Source organism: Ranitomeya variabilis, chromosome 8 (assembly GCF_051348905.1).
Source record: "Ranitomeya variabilis isolate aRanVar5 chromosome 8, aRanVar5.hap1, whole genome shotgun sequence".
Classification (NCBI taxonomy): Eukaryota; Metazoa; Chordata; class Amphibia; order Anura; family Dendrobatidae; genus Ranitomeya; species Ranitomeya variabilis.
Genome location: NC_135239.1, coordinates 88,084,415 through 88,101,872, shown reverse-complemented (window position 1 = coordinate 88,101,872; position 17,458 = coordinate 88,084,415). Strand labels below are relative to the sequence as shown.

General features: G+C 47.8%; 1 protein-coding gene across 3 annotated transcripts in view; it reads right to left on the bottom strand.

Annotated features, from left to right (window-relative positions):
• WDR47 (WD repeat domain 47) overlaps positions 1 to 17,458 on the bottom strand; it is a 71,799-nt gene that overhangs the window by 22,431 nt on the left and 31,910 nt on the right. For all 3 annotated transcript variants that reach the window (XM_077276065.1, XM_077276066.1, XM_077276064.1), the window contains exon 7: positions 851 to 1,029. In XM_077276065.1, the coding sequence (XP_077132180.1) occupies positions 851 to 1,029 (179 nt within the window). The remainder of the gene's footprint in view (positions 1 to 850; positions 1,030 to 17,458) is intronic.

Here is a 17,458-nt window from a genome sequence, read left to right as displayed (position 1 = left end):
GGGTAGACAGAATGCGAAGAAATGTTTGTCCCAGCAAAAAATACCACAGCATTGGAGTGTATTGTGTGAAGGCACAATCGTCCAGTCACAAACAAGAAGGCAATGCTGTCATTTCAATACCTGCACCCATCTATTTGCTGCGGTGTCCCATCCTGTTCACTTAAACAGCCAGATACAGGGATAAAGTAATAAACCATGCGCTAATCAGCGTCTGGTATACCACCACAGGATGTGACAAATACATAGGAAACGAAGAATCCTATTAAAAACAAAAGAATCAATTAATGAAAAATACCACAGCACAAAAAACATGTAATGGAAAGACACAATCGTCTTTTTAAATGAAAAAGCAATGCAACATCTCAAATCTGTACCCTTGGGACTTTTTAAAAGACATTGATCATCGCTTTATTCATCATACCATCTTTACATCTGGGTTTTTGTGGATAACAAGACGGGATACCGCAGCAAATAGATGAGTACAGATTTTTTCTATTAAAGGTTATATTTTAGGGATCCTTGTTGACTCTTTGGTTCTCTGGTGTTTTTCTAGGATTCTGATTCATTATATGTGGTTTTTTGTTTTCATTTTGACCACACAAGGAATGCTGTAAAAACAAAACCCAAAAAACAAACTGCACTTTTTTGGTGCCATGGTTGGTAAAATGAGCAGTGTTATTCAAAACTACAACTTGCCCTGCAAAACACAAGCCCTCATACCACTATGACGATTAAAAATAAAATAAGTTACGACTCTTGGAAGAGGGGATGAAAACATGAAAGCACAAACATGAAAAATCAGGTCCTCAAAGGGATAATATATCCAAATGTCCCGATTAGGAATTCCCACCTATTAAGGAACTGTTCAGTGAGATTTTGGGGGTGATCAGCTTCCTCGGTTTGGTTGACTCCCCCCTCGACCAGCATCTGCTGATAGAGCTGCCTCTGCTGCTCCTTCTGCTCCAGGTGCTGCTGGTAACGCAACTTCTGGCGGTAATATTCCTCAAACTGCTCCGTGGAGTCCCGCAGCTGAAAAACATCACACCCAACAGAAGTTCAGAAGAAGCAGCTAATGTCAATCTATGGAAAATAAATATCTGGAGTAAGTCCCCAAAAAATACTAAGCAGCCAGAAAAATATTAGAAAGACATAAGAGGCAATTATTAAAAGCAGTTATCTTGGAAACCCATCCTCTCATATTCTTCTAGGGTACTCTGAGGGTATAAAGGGGGTCTTTCACGTAGGAACTGATCCAGTTAGTGGCTATAAAGAAGTGTCTCTGGAGTCTGTCCTTCCTTCACAAGGACACTCCGCCACGTACTACCAAGACTGTGCTGCACTTCCCTGTGGTGGCCCACATCATGACAGATGGCCATAGGTAGCAATGATGTGTGCATGTGTAACGAATGCAGTAACATACTCACCGTCGCTGTCTTCTGCCATTCTCAGTGGTGCTCCACTCCGGCGTCTCATGGCTGCATCTGTAGCCTGACGGATCATGGAGTGTGAGCGGTGTGGAGCGCAGGTTACTTTCTCAGTACCAGACCATGAGACTCGGGAGAAAGTTCTCTAGCCTAGTTCTCAGAGGTTTACATGGAGAAAATGTAAAAAGTGACCTGGGCTCCATACAGCGTGTGATTCACAGGTCACTGATGCAGCCACGTAATGCAGGAGAAGAGCGGCGCTGAAAACAGAGGAAGACAGCAACCGGTGAGTATGTTACTGCACTCATCACACATCATTGCTACCACAGGGAGAAACGAAAATAAACAAAAAAAAATAAAAAAAATCACTGAAATGCTCTTTTCAGGGAGTTCGGATGAAAGTTTAAAATGGTATCCCTATATTTTTGCCATACCAAATGTATAAGGCTATGTGCACATTTGTATGCGTTTTTGCCCTTTTTCACTGCGAAAATGCATACACAACACAACCCATTGAAGTCAATGGGATTCCGCAATGCTGTGCTAATCCTGCATTGATCCGCTTACTTTCCGCATGGGGCTATGGCCACCATGCGCAAAGTAAGCGGATCATCTGCGGATGGTACCCGGGTGAGGAGGAGAGGAGACTCTCCTCCAGGCCCTGGGAATAAAAAATAGTTATAATACTCATCTTCTGGCGGCCCCCGGATACAGCCAAGGACTTAGCGATGCTCCCGGCAGCTCCCGTTCCCAGTAATGCCCTGTGACAATGACCTGTGATGACGTAGCGGTTTCATGTGATGCTACGTCATCTGGGGTCATTGTCGTGAAGCAAACGGGAGTTGCCAGGAGCATCGCGAGGATTGGGAAGGCTGCGGGGACGCCGGAAGGTGAGAATATCACAATTTTTTTATTATTATTATTTTTAAAACATTCTAGCTTTTTACTATTGATGCTGCATAGGCAGCATCAATAGGAAACAGTTGGTCACACTTGTCGAGCACTATGTTTGACAAGTGTGGCCAACCTGTTAATCAGTTTTCCAAGCGTTGCTACAGATCGCTAGGAAAACGCTAGCATTCTGCAAGCTAATTAGGCTTTGCAAAACGCTAGTGTTTAGCTGGAATACACATGCCAATTCCGCATGCGTATTTCCCGCGGCAGGAGTTGCAGAATTGCCGCAGAAATTTCCATGGCAATTCCGAATGTGTGCACATAGCCTTACAGTGCTTTGAAAAAACCAATCATACCCCCGGAACTTTTCCACATTTTTTCACATTATACCCACAAATTTAAATGTATTTTATTGGGATGTTATGTGACATACCAACACAAAGCAGAAGGATTTGTGAAGTGTAAAAGAAATGATACAAGGTTTTCTAAATATTTTAAATATATAAATCTGAAATGTGTGGTGCACTTTGTATTCAGCCTCCAGAAGTCACAGAATTAGTAAACTGAGTCAACTTGTGTGTTATTCATTCTCAGTATAAACACAGCTGTTCTGTGAAAGCCTCATTGGTTTGTTTGAGAACAATAGGGATAAAAGGAGATTTTTGTGTACTCACCGTAAAATCTTTTTCTCCGAGTCAATCATTGGGGGACACAGGACGAATGGGTGTTATGCTGCTGCCACTAGGAGGACACTAAGTTAAACACACACAAAAGATTAACTCCTCCCCTGCAGTATACACCCACGGGCTGGACAATCCAGAGCCAGTTCGGTAACAAAGCAGTAGGAGTAAACCAGTTAAAAACAGTAAACATGTTATAGTCAAAACACGGACTGAAGAGAATAACCGAGCCAACTAGGCTAACAGGGAGGGTGCTGTGTCCCCCAATGATTGACTCGGAGAAAAAGATTTTACGGTGAGTACACAAAAATCTCCTTTTCTCCTACGTATCATTGGGGGACACAGGACGAATGGGACGTCCCAAAGCAGTCCCTGGGAGGGTAACAAGAAGTTATAAATGCTGTGCGTGCCTACGAGCTACAGATGAGACACTGCCGCTTGTAGGATTCGCCTACCGACGGACGCGTCTGCCGAGGCCTGAGAGTGCACATGGTAGTGCTTCGTGAATGTATGCAAGCTGGACCATGTAGCAGCCTTGCAGACCTGTGCAGCCGATGCCTGGTGCCGGATGGCCCAGGACGCGCCGACTGACCGGGTAGAATGAGCCTTGATCCCCGGAGGTGCGGCGTGACCCTTGACACGGTAGGACTCTTGGATGGCGGAACGAATCCACTTGGCAATGGAGGCCTTGGAAGCGGGCAGTCCCTTCCGTGGCCCCTCCGGAAGAACGAACAAGGCATCTGACCTACGGAGAGACGCCGTTCTGGAGACGTAACGTTTGAGACCCCTCACTAAGTCCAGAGTGTGGAGAGCCTTTCCGTGCGGTGGGAAGGGGCGGGGCACAGTGAGGGAAGGACAATTTCTTCATTAAGATGGAAGGAAGAAACGACCTTCGGAAGAAAAGTCGGACATGTCCGCAGAACTACCTTGTCCTGGTGGAAAACGAGGAAAGGCGGTTGACACGACAGAGCTGCCAGCTCAGAGACACGTCTAATAGACGTGACAGCCACGAGGAAGGCAACCTTCCATGACAAGAACAGCAAGGACACCTCATGTAGGGGCTCAAAGGGGGGCTCTTGAAGAGCACAGAGGACCAGATTCAGGTCCCATGGTTCCAAGGGCATTTTGTAAGGCGGAACCATATGAGAAACTCCTTGGATAAAGGTTTTGACTTGCAGTCTGTTTGCAATCCTTCTCTGGAAAAGAACCGAGAGAGCAGAAATTTGGCCCTTAAGAGAGCTGAGGGCAAGGCCCAAGTCTACGCCTGATTGAAGGAATTCCAAAATGTGAGGAATAGAAAAACGGAGGGGAGAACGTCTCCGATCCCTGCACCAGGCAAAGTATGCCTTCCAGGCGCGGTGGTAGATGCGCATGGAAGAAGGCTTGCGTGCGCGGAGCATGGTAGATATAACCGTCTGGGGCAGCTGTTATGACCCCAATGGCGAGGGTCTCAGAGGAACGTGGAAGTCTGCAGAATACAAAAATCCAGCTCATAGGGCAGTGGTAACTGGGTTGACCATATATCTACTCCTAACGTCAACACTAGAAGTAGCCGGGGATCATTCCTACGTTGATTCTAGATGACACGCGCCAGCCGGAGAATCTAGCTACCCCTAGTAGAGGAAAACAAAGACCTTTCTTGCCTCCAGAGAAGGGGACCCCAAAGCTGGATAGAAGCCCCCCACAAATAATGACGGTGAGGTAAGAGGAAATGACAAACACAGAAATGAACCAGGTTTAGCACAGAGAGGCCCGCTTACTGATAGCAGAATAAAGAAAGGTAACTTATATGGTCAACAAAAACCCTATCAAAATCCACACTGGAAATTCAAGAACCCCCGAACCGTCTAACGGTCCGGGGGGAGAACACCAGCCCCCTAGAGCCTCCAGCAAAGGTCAGGATATAGATTTGGAACAAGCTGGACAAAAATACAAAACCAAAACAAATAGCAAAAAGCAAAAGGCAGACTTAGCTGATATAACTGGAACCAGGATCAGTAGACAAGAGCACAGCAGACTAGCTCTGATAACTACGTTGCCAGGCATAGAACTGAAGGTCCAGGGAGCTTATATAGCAACACCCCTAACTAACGACCCAGGTGCGGATAAAAGGAATGACAGAAAAACCAGAGTCAAAAAAACTAGTAACCACTAGAGGGAGCAAAAAGCAAATTCACAACAGTACCCCCCCCTTAGTGAGGGGTCACCGAACCCTCACCACGACCACCAGGGCGATCAGGATGAGCGGCATGAAAGGCGCGAACTAAATCGGCCGCATGAACATCAGAGGCGACCACCCAGGAATTATCCTCCTGACCATAGCCCTTCCACTTGACCAGGTACTGAAGCCTCCGCCTGGAGAGGCGAGAATCCAAGATCTTCTCCACCACGTACTCCAACTCGCCCTCAACCAACACCGGAGCAGGAGGCTCAGCAGAAGGAACTACAGGCACAATGTACCGCCGCAACAAGGACCTATGAAATACATTGTGAATAGCAAACGACACAGGAAGATCCAGACGAAAAGATACAGGATTAAGGATTTCCAATATCTTGTAAGGCCCAATAAAACGAGGTTTAAATTTGGGAGAGGAGACCTTCATAGGAACAAAGCGGGAAGAAAGCCACACCAAATCCCCAACGCGTAGTCGGGGACCCACACCGCGGCGGCGGTTGGCAAAGCGCTGAGCCTTCTCCTGTGACAACTTCAAGTTGTCCACCACATGATTCCAGATCTGCTGCAACCTATCCACCACAGAATCCACCCCAGGACAGTCAGAAGGCTCCACATGACCCGAAGAAAAGCGAGGATGGAAACCAGAGTTGCAGAAAAAAGGCGAAACCAAGGTGGCGGAACTAGCCCGATTATTAAGGGCAAACTCAGCCAACGGCAAGAATGTCACCCAATCGTCCTGATCAGCAGAGACAAAACACCTCAAATAAGCCTCCAAAGTCTGATTGGTTCGCTCCGTCTGTCCATTAGTCTGAGGATGGAAAGCAGACGAAAACGACAAATCAATGCCCATCCTACTACAAAAGGATCGCCAGAACCTGGAAACGAACTGGGATCCTCTGTCTGACACAATATTCTCAGGGATGCCGTGCAAACGAACCACGTTCTGGAAAAACACAGGAACCAGATCGGAAGAGGAAGGCAGCTTAGGCAAAGGAACCAAATGGACCATCTTGGAGAAGCGATCACATATCACCCAGATAACGGACATGCCCTGAGATAGCGGAAGATCAGAAATGAAATCCATGGAGATATGTGTCCAAGGTCTCTTCGGGACAGGCAAGGGCAAGAGCAAACCGCTGGCACGAGAACAGCAAGGCTTAGCTCGAGCACAAGTCCCACAGGACTGCACAAATGACCGCACATCCCTTGACAAGGAAGGCCACCAAAAGGACCTGGCCACCAGATCTCTGGTGCCAAAAATTCCCGGGTGACCTGCCAACACCGAGGAATGAACCTCGGAAATGACTCTGCTGGTCCACTTATCCGGGACAAACAGTCTGTCAGGTGGACAAGACTCAGGCCTATCAGCCTGAAATCTCTGCAACACACGTCGCAGATCCGGAGAAATAGCTGACAAGATAACTCCATCTTTAAGAATACCAACAGGATCAGCGACTCCAGGAGCATCAGGCACAAAGCTCCTAGAAAGAGCATCGGCCTTCACATTCTTTGAACCTGGTAAATACGAGACAACAAAATCAAAGCGGGAGAAAAACAATGACCAGCGGGCCTGTCTCGGATTAATGCGTTTAGCAGACTCGAGATACATCAGATTTTTGTGATCAGTCAAGACCACCACACGATGCTTAGCACCCTCGAGCCAATGACGCCACTCCTCAAATGCCCATTTCATGGCCAACAACTCCCGATTGCCCACATCATAATTTCGCTCGGCAGGCGAAAACTTCCTAGAGAAAAAGGCACAAGGTTTCATAACAGAGCAACCAGGGCCTCTCTGCGACAAAACGGCCCCTGCCCCAATCTCCGAAGCATCCACCTCAACCTGAAAGGGAAGTGAGACGTCAGGCTGGCACAAAACAGGCGCCGAAGTAAACCGGCGTTTCAACTCCTGGAAAGCCTCCACGGCAGCAGGAGCCCAGTTAGCTACATCGGAGCCCTTCTTGGTCATATCCGTCAAAGGTTTCACAATGCTAGAAAAATTAGCGATAAAACGACGGTAGAAGTTAGCGAAGCCCAAGAACTTCTGAAGACTCTTAACTGACGAGGGCTGAGTCCAATCAAGAATAGCTCGGACCTTGACTGGGTCCATCTCCACAGCAGAAGGGGAAAAAATGAACCCCAAAAAGGGAACCTTCTGTACACCAAAGAGACACTTTGAGCCCTTGACAAACAAAGAATTTTCACGCAAAATTTTAAAGACCAACCTGACCTGCTCCACATGCGAATCCCAATTATCAGAAAAAACCAAAATATCATCCAGATAAACAATCAAAAATTTATCCAGATACTTCCGGAAAATGTCATGCATAAAGGACTGAAAAACTGAAGGCGCATTGGAGAGCCCAAAAGGCATCACCAAGTACTCAAAATGACCTTCGGGCGTATTGAATGCGGTTTTCCATTCATCACCTTGCTTAATGCGCACAAGGTTGTACGCACCACGAAGGTCTATCTTGGTGAACCACTTGGCACCCTTAATCCGGGCAAACAAGTCAGACAACAGCGGTAAAGGATACTGAAATTTGACAGTGATCTTATTCAAAAGCCGATAATCAATACAAGGTCTCAAAGATCCGTCCTTTTTTGCCACAAAAAAGAATCCCGCACCAAGAGGGGAAGAAGACGGACGAATATGTCCTTTTTCCAGAGACTCCTTGATATATGAACGCATAGCGGTATGTTCAGGTACCGACAGATTAAACAGTCTTCCCTTAGGAAATTTACTGCCCGGGATCAAATCTATAGCACAGTCACAGTCCCTATGAGGAGGCAGTGCACTGGACTCAGACTCACTGAAGACATCCTGATAATCAGACAAATACTCCGGAACTTCCGAAGGCGTAGAAGAAGCAATAGACACAGGCAGGGAATCCTCATGAATACCACGACAGCCCCAACTTGAGACTGACATAGCCTTCCAGTCCAGGACTGGATTATGGGTCTGTAACCATGGCAGCCCTAAAACAACCAAATCATGCATTTTATGTAAAACCAGGAAACGTATCACCTCGCGGTGTTCAGGAGTCATGCACATGGTAACCTGAGTCCAATACTGCGGTTTATTTGCTGCCAATGGTGTAGCATCAATACCCCTAAGAGGAATAGGATTTTCTAATGGTTCAAGAGTAAATCCACAGCGCTTAGCAAATGAGAGATCCATGAGACTCAGGGCAGCACCTGAATCTACAAACGCCATGACAGGATAAGATGACAGTGAGCAAATCAAAGTTACAGACAGAATAAATTTAGGTTGCAAATTACCAACGGTGACAGGACTAACAACCTTAGCTATACGTTTAGAGCATGCTGAGATAACATGTGTAGAATCACCACAGTAGTAGCACAAGCCATTCCGGCGTCTATGAATTTTCCGCTCATTTCTAGTCAGGATACTATCACATTGCATTAAATCAGGTGTCCGTTCAGACAACACCATGAGGGAATTTGCGGTTTTTCTATCACATTGCACCGAATTAGGTGTCTGTTCAGACAACACCATGAGGGAATTTGCGGTTTTGCGCTCCCGCAACCGCCGGTCAATTTGAATAGCCAGTGCCATAGTATCATTCAGACCTGTGGGAATGGGAAAACCCACCATAACATTCTTAATGGCTTCAGAAAGGCCATTTCTAAAATTAGCGGCCAGTGCACACTCGTTCCAATGTGTCAGCACGGACCATTTCCGAAATTTTTGGCAATACACTTCAGCCTCGTCCTGCCCCTGAGACATAGCCAGCAAGGCCTTTTCTGCCTGAATCTCAAGATTGGGTTCCTCATAAAGTAAACCGAGCGCCAGAAAAAACGCATCAAGATCAGCCAATGCCGGATCTCCTGGCGCCAGCGAAAAATGGGTATTATACCTACCGATAATTCGGTTTCCAGGAGTCCATCCTGACAGCACGCTGGAGGACGTCCTCCTCCTCCTTGCAGGGACAGGAAATACAACACGAGAGGTTAAAAGGTCCCACTCCACCCCCTTTCCTTCAGTGTTTTGACAAGTACCACACCATGGATAGATATACTTTGCACAAAAACTCTTTATTAACAATATATACAGCATATGAAAATAGAATACATGGGGGGGAAGTAACGGTGCTGTCAGGATGGACTCCTGGAAACCGAATTATCGGTAGGTATAATACCCATTTTCCAGGACGTCCCCCTGACAGCACGCTGGAGAATACCAAAGAAACCTCCTTTAGGGTGGGACAACTGCCTGGAGAACTTTTCTCCCAAAGGATGTCTGATGTGCAGCCAACACATCCAATTTATAATGCTTACAAAAAGTATTTACTCTGGCCCAAGTAGCGGCCTTGCAAATTTGATCTAGGGATGCCCCTGCCCGCTCGGCCCAAGAAGCCGAAATCGCCCTAGTAGAGTGCGCTTTAATCCCTACCGGACAATCTATCCCTTCTGATGTGTAGGCTTTTGAGATTATAGACGTGATCCATCTAGCAATTGAGGTCTTGGAAGCTTTTTTACCTCTATTTCTGCCCCCAAATAAAATAAACAGATTAGAATCCTTCCTCCAGGAACTAGTGGCTTTCAGATAGTCTAAAACTGCCTGTCTAACATCCAGGGAGTGTAATGCCCGTTCCTTTTCATTAGAAGGGTTGTCACAAAAGGAAGGTAAAATTATTTCCTGGTCTCGATTTTTTAACGAGGCTACCTTGGGGACAAAAGTTGGATCTAATTTTAGAATTATATGGTCCTCCCGGACCTGAAGGTAAGGATCTTTAATTGAAAGGGCTTGAATCTCGCCTACGCGCTTAGCTGTTGTAATGGCTACCAAGAAGGCCGTCTTCCAGGTACGTACTGAAATAGGCATATCTTCTCTAAGAGTATAGGGATCTTTACACAGAGCCCTAAGAACTAAATTTACGTCCCAAGAAGGAACTAGCTGCCTCAAGGTAGGACGTAATTTCTGGATGGCTTTCACGAATCTAATTATCCACGGGTGAGAAGCCAATGGATAATCTAGGAAAGTACTGAGCGCCGAAATCTGAACTTTAAGAGTACTTGGCCTAAGCCCCATATCGAAGCCAGACTGAAGAAAATTCAGAACTCGAGGAACATCCAAGGCTCCCGGTATCCCGGTCGACCTGCCACTTTCTGTACAAAACTTCTTCCAAATCTTGTGATAGATGGCCGCAGTAACAGGCTTTCTACTAGCCTGGATGGTTGAAATTACTTTGTCCGACAGACCTCTGGCCTTTAACATGTCCCTCTCAGGATCCATGCTGATAGATGTAATCTCCCTGGATCTTGGTGTAACACTGGTCCCTGATAAATGATGTCCTTCCATAACGGGAGTCTGATAGGGTTTTCCAACATCATGGCTCCTAACAATGGAAACCAGCTTCTTTTTGGCCAGTATGGTACTATTGTTATCACTGTTGCTTGATCCTCTTGAATTTTCCTGAGCACTACTGGGATAAGTGCTATTGGAGGGAACGCATAAGATAGAGGTTCGTCCCACCTCTGACTCAGAGCGTCGACTGCTTCCGGGATGTCTGAAGGGTTGAGGGAATAAAATCTTGGCACCTTCGAGTTTTTTCTTGTAGCGAACAAGTCTATGCCAGGAGTTCCCCAACGGTGGCATAGTATTTGAAAAATGCTTTGATTTAACTCCCATTCTGTTGGAGACACCTTTTTTCTGCTTAGGTAATCGGCCAGAATGTTTTGAGATCCCTCTAGATGTACCGCTGTTATTGACAGGATCGTGTTTTCTGACCAAGCAAAAATCCTTTGAGCTAGATTTTGAAGAGCCTTGTGTCTGGGACCTCCTTGGTGTCTCAAAAAGGATACTGTTGTCACATTGTCCGATAGGATTTTTACGTGTCTGTTTCTTAGGCGGGAACGATTTCTTCTGAGGGCCTCCCAGACTGCGTACAATTCTCTGTAGTTTGATGACATCCGACTGATTTTCCTTGGCCATTCTCCCTGAAAGAACTTTCCTTCCAAGTGAGCTCCCCATCCCCACTGACTTGCGTCCGTGGTGATAACCACGCAGGGGGTTGCGATCCACGGAACACCTACTTTTAGGTTGTAGTCTTGAGTCCACCATTGTAGAGATCTTCTTACGTCTATTGATAGACGAAACCTTTTGTCCAGGGATGAACGATGACGGTCCCATATTTTGAGAACTTGTTCCTGTAGTGGTCTTGAGTGTGCCTGAGCCCACCTGACACAAGGGATGCAAGCTGTCATCTTCCCCAACATTTTCATGGCGGATCTTACTGTAACCGGACCCTTTAGGAATTCTAGCACCATCTTCTTCATTGAAAGCCGCTTGACTTCTGGCAAAAAGGATTGTCTGGCCGTAGAGTCCAGGAGTACTCCTAGGAATATTTTCCTGGATTCGGGCCTTAGATGAGACTTCTCCCGGTTTACCACCCATCCTAGGTGTTCCAAAACCGTTATGACTCGATCTCTGTGATTTAGCAGCATATCTTCTGTTCTTGCCACCACGAGAAAATCGTCCAAGTATGGAATTATCGTTATACCTTGGTTTCTTAGGTAAGCCACCACTTCTGCTACTAACTTCGTGAAGATCCTTGGAGCCGATGCTAGGCCGAAGGGAAGGCATTGAAATTGGAAGTGGCAGGTTTGGTCCGGAAATTTCACCGAGAACCTCAGTAGGTCCCGAGAAGAGGGATGTATTGGAACCTGATAATATGCACTCTTCAGGTCGAGAGTGCACATCACCGAGTCTCTGTTTATCAGATGGATCGTTGATTTTATAGACTCCATCCTGAATCTTTTGTACTTTACGTACATATTTAGAGGTTTTAAGTTTATTATCGTTCGGGATTCTCCTGACAATTTTGGGATTGAAAAAAGAGACGAATAGTGACCTGAACCTATTTCTGTAGCGGGAACCCGAACTATGACCTGGGAGCTGAATAGCTTTTGCAGGTCTGAGTACATAGGGGAGTTTGTGGTTACAACGGTTGGTGCGATACACCTCTGTGGTACGCGGGATATTAGTTCTATTTTGTAACCGTCTGCAATAATACCGAGGACATATCTGTTGTCTGAGATCAGACTCCAAGAATCTAGAAACAGACTTAATCTCCCGCCTATCCCTATGGCGTCATTGTCTTCTTTGTCTATAGTTTGAACTAAAAAGGGAACTCCTTCCCTTTCTGTTTTGAGTAAAGGAACCCCTGAAGGACCCCCTGCTGGGTCTCCATTGTTCTCTATACTCAGGCTGCCTGCGGGGGGGAGGGGGGGGAGGAGGAAATGGCCTTTTCCGAAAAGGCTGAAACTTCCTGGGTTTCTCCTCCGGGAATCCTTTTTTAGTATCTGATGCAGATTCTAAAATATCATCCAGAGCCTGACCAAAAATTTTGGACCCCATAAACGGAATGGCGCATAATTTATTTTTTGATGCGTTATCCCCCGACCAAGATCTAAGCCAAATAGCCCTACGGGTCGCATTTGACAAAGAACTATTTCTGGCTGCAAATCTAACGGACTCAGCCGAAGTATCTGCCATGAAAGCCGTAGCTGACTTTATGATAGGCAGGGAGGCAATTATATCTGCCCGCGGAGTCTTGTTAATTAAATGTTCTTCTAATTGTTCCATCCACAGGAACATGGATCTTGCTACTGATGTAGCCGCGATGTTAGTCTTAATTAGAGCTGCTGAGGTTTCCCAAGCTCGACGTAATAGGATATCTGCCTTCCGATCCATTGCGTCCCTGAGACTTGAGGAATCTTCAAAAGGGATGGAAGTCTTCTTTGTAACCTTGGCTATGGGTACATCTACTTTCGGAATTTCTTCCCAAGTCTTGATTTCTTCAGGGTTAAACGGTAGACGACCTTTAAACTCCCGCGACATCACCAACCTGCGCTCCGCATCCTTCCATTCTTGGGCTATCATCCGACGAATGTGTTCGCTCACAGGGAAAACCGTCTTTTCTTGATGTGTGAGACCTCCAAACATCTGGTCTTGTCTCGATTTCAGCCGTGGTTCTTCCTTTATCTGCATAGTCTCTCTTACCGCTTGAACCAGCTGCTCCGTGTCTTCCACTGGGAAATAGTACTTTCTTCCTTGCTCTTGTTCGTCCTTAGGCAATTCTCCTTCTTCTTGATCTGAATCTCTAAACTCCAATTCTTCTTCTGAAGAATCATACCGATCCTCCTGCGCTGTTTCAGTTCTGGGTCTCTTCCGTGCCGGGCCTGGACTGGACCGACCGCTTTGAGACATTGAGGCCAGGGAACTTTGGACCTCCTCTCGGATTAGGCTCCTCATTTCCGACAATAAGGAAGGTTGTTCCTCTCTGACGATCTTAGAGATACACGCGCTGCAGAGAGCTTTATTATATGTCTCTGGAAGCTTCATATTACACACCGAACACCTCTTAGACTTTGAAGATGCTTTTCCCGTCTTCTTTGTCAGAGGGAGGGGATTATGTGTAGCCTCCTTATCCTTAAATATAAGAATAGGCATTGCTCAGTGTATGTGCAAAAATAACGACATTCTGCGCCCTGCGCACTTACCCCTGCCTCCTCACTTCTGACCTCCATATCTTCTGTTGAGGAATACACAGGGTAAGGTTGTAAACTCTTAATCAAATACAGGATATAGCAGCTTCTGCTGCGCTCACCCTTAGTCTCCGGCATTAGATGCGGTTCAATACGCTGGCTGGCCCGGACTATCCGCTATATCGTGTCCTGCCGTCACCACACACAAATCTTGCGCCTTATCCTCCTTCATACAGAGGAAAGCAGGGCGCGCAATTGCAGCACCTCCGGGTTTTATGTGCGCATACTTCCGCGTTCCACCAGTGGAACGCACGCCGAATGCATCGCCTCCCCCCGGATGTGACGTCACCTTACCTCGAGACGCCACCGGAAGTGCTGTACGACCCACTTCCGCGTTCCAACTCGTGGAACGCACACCGCTGCCGGATCTTCTGACATGTGGCGCCTCTTGCTGGCCTGGCGCCTGAGCCGAGAGCCTCCCACCGGGAGGAAGCGGTTCTCACCCAGGAGCTCGTCCGCTCGACTGGTCTCTAGGCAGAGGGACTCCCCACCGGGGAGTTTCTGCCTCGGGCCACCGTCGCGGGGGAAAGATATTGGCATCGCCGCACGATCCCCCGGGCCCTCCGGACTGGTAAGTTTCTGCGCTGCTCCGCGCTGCTCCGCTCTCGTGTGTCCCTCCATGCAGGGACAGGAAAAACACTGAAGGAAAGGGGGTGGAGTGGGACCTTTTAACCTCTCGTGTTGTATTTCCTGTCCCTGCAAGGAGGAGGAGGACGTCCTCCAGCGTGCTGTCAGGGGGACGTCCTGGAAAAGCCCAATCCTGAGGGTCGCCCCGTAAGAACGAAATAACAATTTTTACTTGCTGAGCAGAATCTCCAGATGAACAGGGTCTCAGGGACAAAAACAATTTACAATTATTCACGAAATTCCTAAACTTAAACCTGTCTCCGGAAAACAGTTCAGGAATCGGTATTTTAGGTTCTGACCTAGGATTTCTGATAACATAGTCTTGTATGCCCTGCACACGAGTAGCCAGCTGGTCCACACTTGTAATCAAGGTCTGGACATTCATGTCTGCAGCAAGCATAGCCACTCTGAGGTAAAGGGGAAGGAGAAAAAAAAAAAAAACTCAGAATCTTCTTTCTTATAATCCCTCTTCTGCAATGCATTAAACATTTAATACGGGCCTGGCAAACTATTATGACCCCAATGGCGAGGGTCTCAGAGGAACGTGGAAGTCTGCAGAATACAAAAATCCAGCTCATAGGGCAGTGGTAACTGGGTTGACCATATATCTACTCCTAACGTCAACACTAGAAGTAGCCGGGGATCATTCCTACGTTGATTCTAGATGACACGCGCCAGCCGGAGAATCTAGCTACCCCTAGTAGAGGAAAACAAAGACCTTTCTTGCCTCCAGAGAAGGGGACCCCAAAGCTGGATAGAAGCCCCCCACAAATAATGACGGTGAGGTAAGAGGAAATGACAAACACAGAAATGAACCAGGTTTAGCACAGAGAGGCCCGCTTACTGATAGCAGAATAAAGAAAGGTAACTTATATGGTCAACAAAAACCCTATCAAAATCCACACTGGAAATTCAAGAACCCCCGAACCGTCTAACGGTCCGGGGGGAGAACACCAGCCCCCTAGAGCCTCCAGCAAAGGTCAGGATATAGATTTGGAACAAGCTGGACAAAAATACAAAACCAAAACAAATAGCAAAAAGCAAAAGGCAGACTTAGCTGATATAACTGGAACCAGGATCAGTAGACAAGAGCACAGCAGACTAGCTCTGATAACTACGTTGCCAGGCATAGAACTGAAGGTCCAGGGAGCTTATATAGCAACACCCCTAACTAACGACCCAGGTGCGGATAAAAGGAATGACAGAAAAACCAGAGTCAAAAAACTAGTAACCACTAGAGGGAGCAAAAAGCAAATTCACAACAGGCAGCCCCTTCTGCCTCAGTACCCAGGACTCAACGGCCACGCCGTTAAACACAGGGCCTCTGAGTTCGGGTGGTAAATGGGCCCTTGAGACAGGAGGTCTGCGCGGCTCGGCAGCCTCCAAGGTACGTCGGAGACCAATTGTACCATCTCTGCGTACCATGTCCTGCGTGGCCAGTCCGGAGCGATGAGAATTACTGGAATCCGTTCTGCCTTGATCTTCCTGATCACCTTCGCCAGAAGGGGAATTGGAGGAAAGATGTATGGGAGTCTGAAACCCTGCCATGAGAGAACGAGAGCGTCGGCTCCGAGGGCTGAAGGGTCGTGAGACCTGGCCACGAAGACGGGAACCTGGCAATTGAGGCGAGATGCCATTAGATCCACGTCCGGAGTCCCCCATCGATAACATATCTGGTGAAAGATTGCGGGATGGAGAGACCACTCTCCGGGATCGAGACTGTGGCGACTGAGAAAGTCCGCTTCCCAGTTTTCCACGCCTGGGATGTAAACTGCTGAGAGTATGGAGTGGTTGGTCTCTGCCCAGCGGAGAATGAGCGTTACCTCGGCCATGGCCGCTTTGCTGCGAGTGCCCCCTTGGCGGTTGATGTAGGCTACCGCAGTGGCGTTGTCGGACTGGACTCTGACCGCGCGGCCGGAAAGGAACGGATGAAACTGGCGGAGAGCCAGTCTGATTGCCCGAATCTCTAAGATGTTGATGGGCAGCTGGGACTCCTGCAGGGACCAGCGACCCTGGGTCGAGTGGCGTTGGAACACTGCACCCCAGCCGAAGAGACTGGCGTCCGTTGTGACAACCAGCCAGTGCACCGGAAGGAAAGACTTCCCCCGAGTCAGGGAGGACCTCTTGGTCCACCACCTGAGAGACTGCCTGACTGGGCGAGAGAGCAGGAGACAGCGGTCGAGCGAGGCGGGATTCCTGTCCCATACTGCTAGAAGGGCGTGCTGAAGGGGACGGAGGTGAAAAACTGCAAAAGGCACTGCCCCCATCGCCGCCACCATCCTGCCGAGTACCCTCATGGAGAAGCGTAGGGAGTGAGGGCGAGGTTGGATAAGCTTTCGGACTTCCCTCTGTAGAGTGGAAACCTTTTCCGGAGGTAGGAGTACTAGACTCTGAGAGGAGTCTAGGATCATTCCCAGGTAGGATATGGTTTGAGCCGGGACTAGGGAAGATTTTTTGAAGTTGATTTTCCAACCCAGGCGCAAAAAGGTATTTATGGTGACGTCTACTGCTTCTGAGCAGGATCGAAAAGAGGAGCCCTTTATGAGAATGTCGTCCAAGTAGGGCAACACCACTATGCCTCGAGCATGGAGAATGGCCACGGCAGCTGCCATGACCTTGGTGAACACCTGAGGAGCGGTGGCCAGCCCGAAGGGTAGGGCGACAAACTGAAAATGGTGCCCCTGGACCGCGAAGCGGAGGAAGCGCTGATGAGACGGTAGGATGGGAATGTGCAAGTAAGCGTCTTGAACATCTAGAGATGCAAGGAACTCGCCCTCTTCCAGAGAGGCAATTACCGAGCGGAGGGACTCCATGCGGAATTGACGTACGCGAACGTACTTGTTGAGAAGCTTGAGGTCTAATATTGGACGTACTGATCCGTCCTTCTTTGGAACGATGAAAAGATTGGAATAGAAACCTTGGTACCTCTCGTTCTGAGGTACCGGGATGATGACCCCGTCTTCCCATAGCGACTTTATGGCCTGGAAATACTGACGGACCCTTGCTCTGGGAGGAGGGGACTGGAAGAAACGAGATGGGGGAAGAGAGACAAACTCTATCTTGTAACCGGAGGACACTAGGTC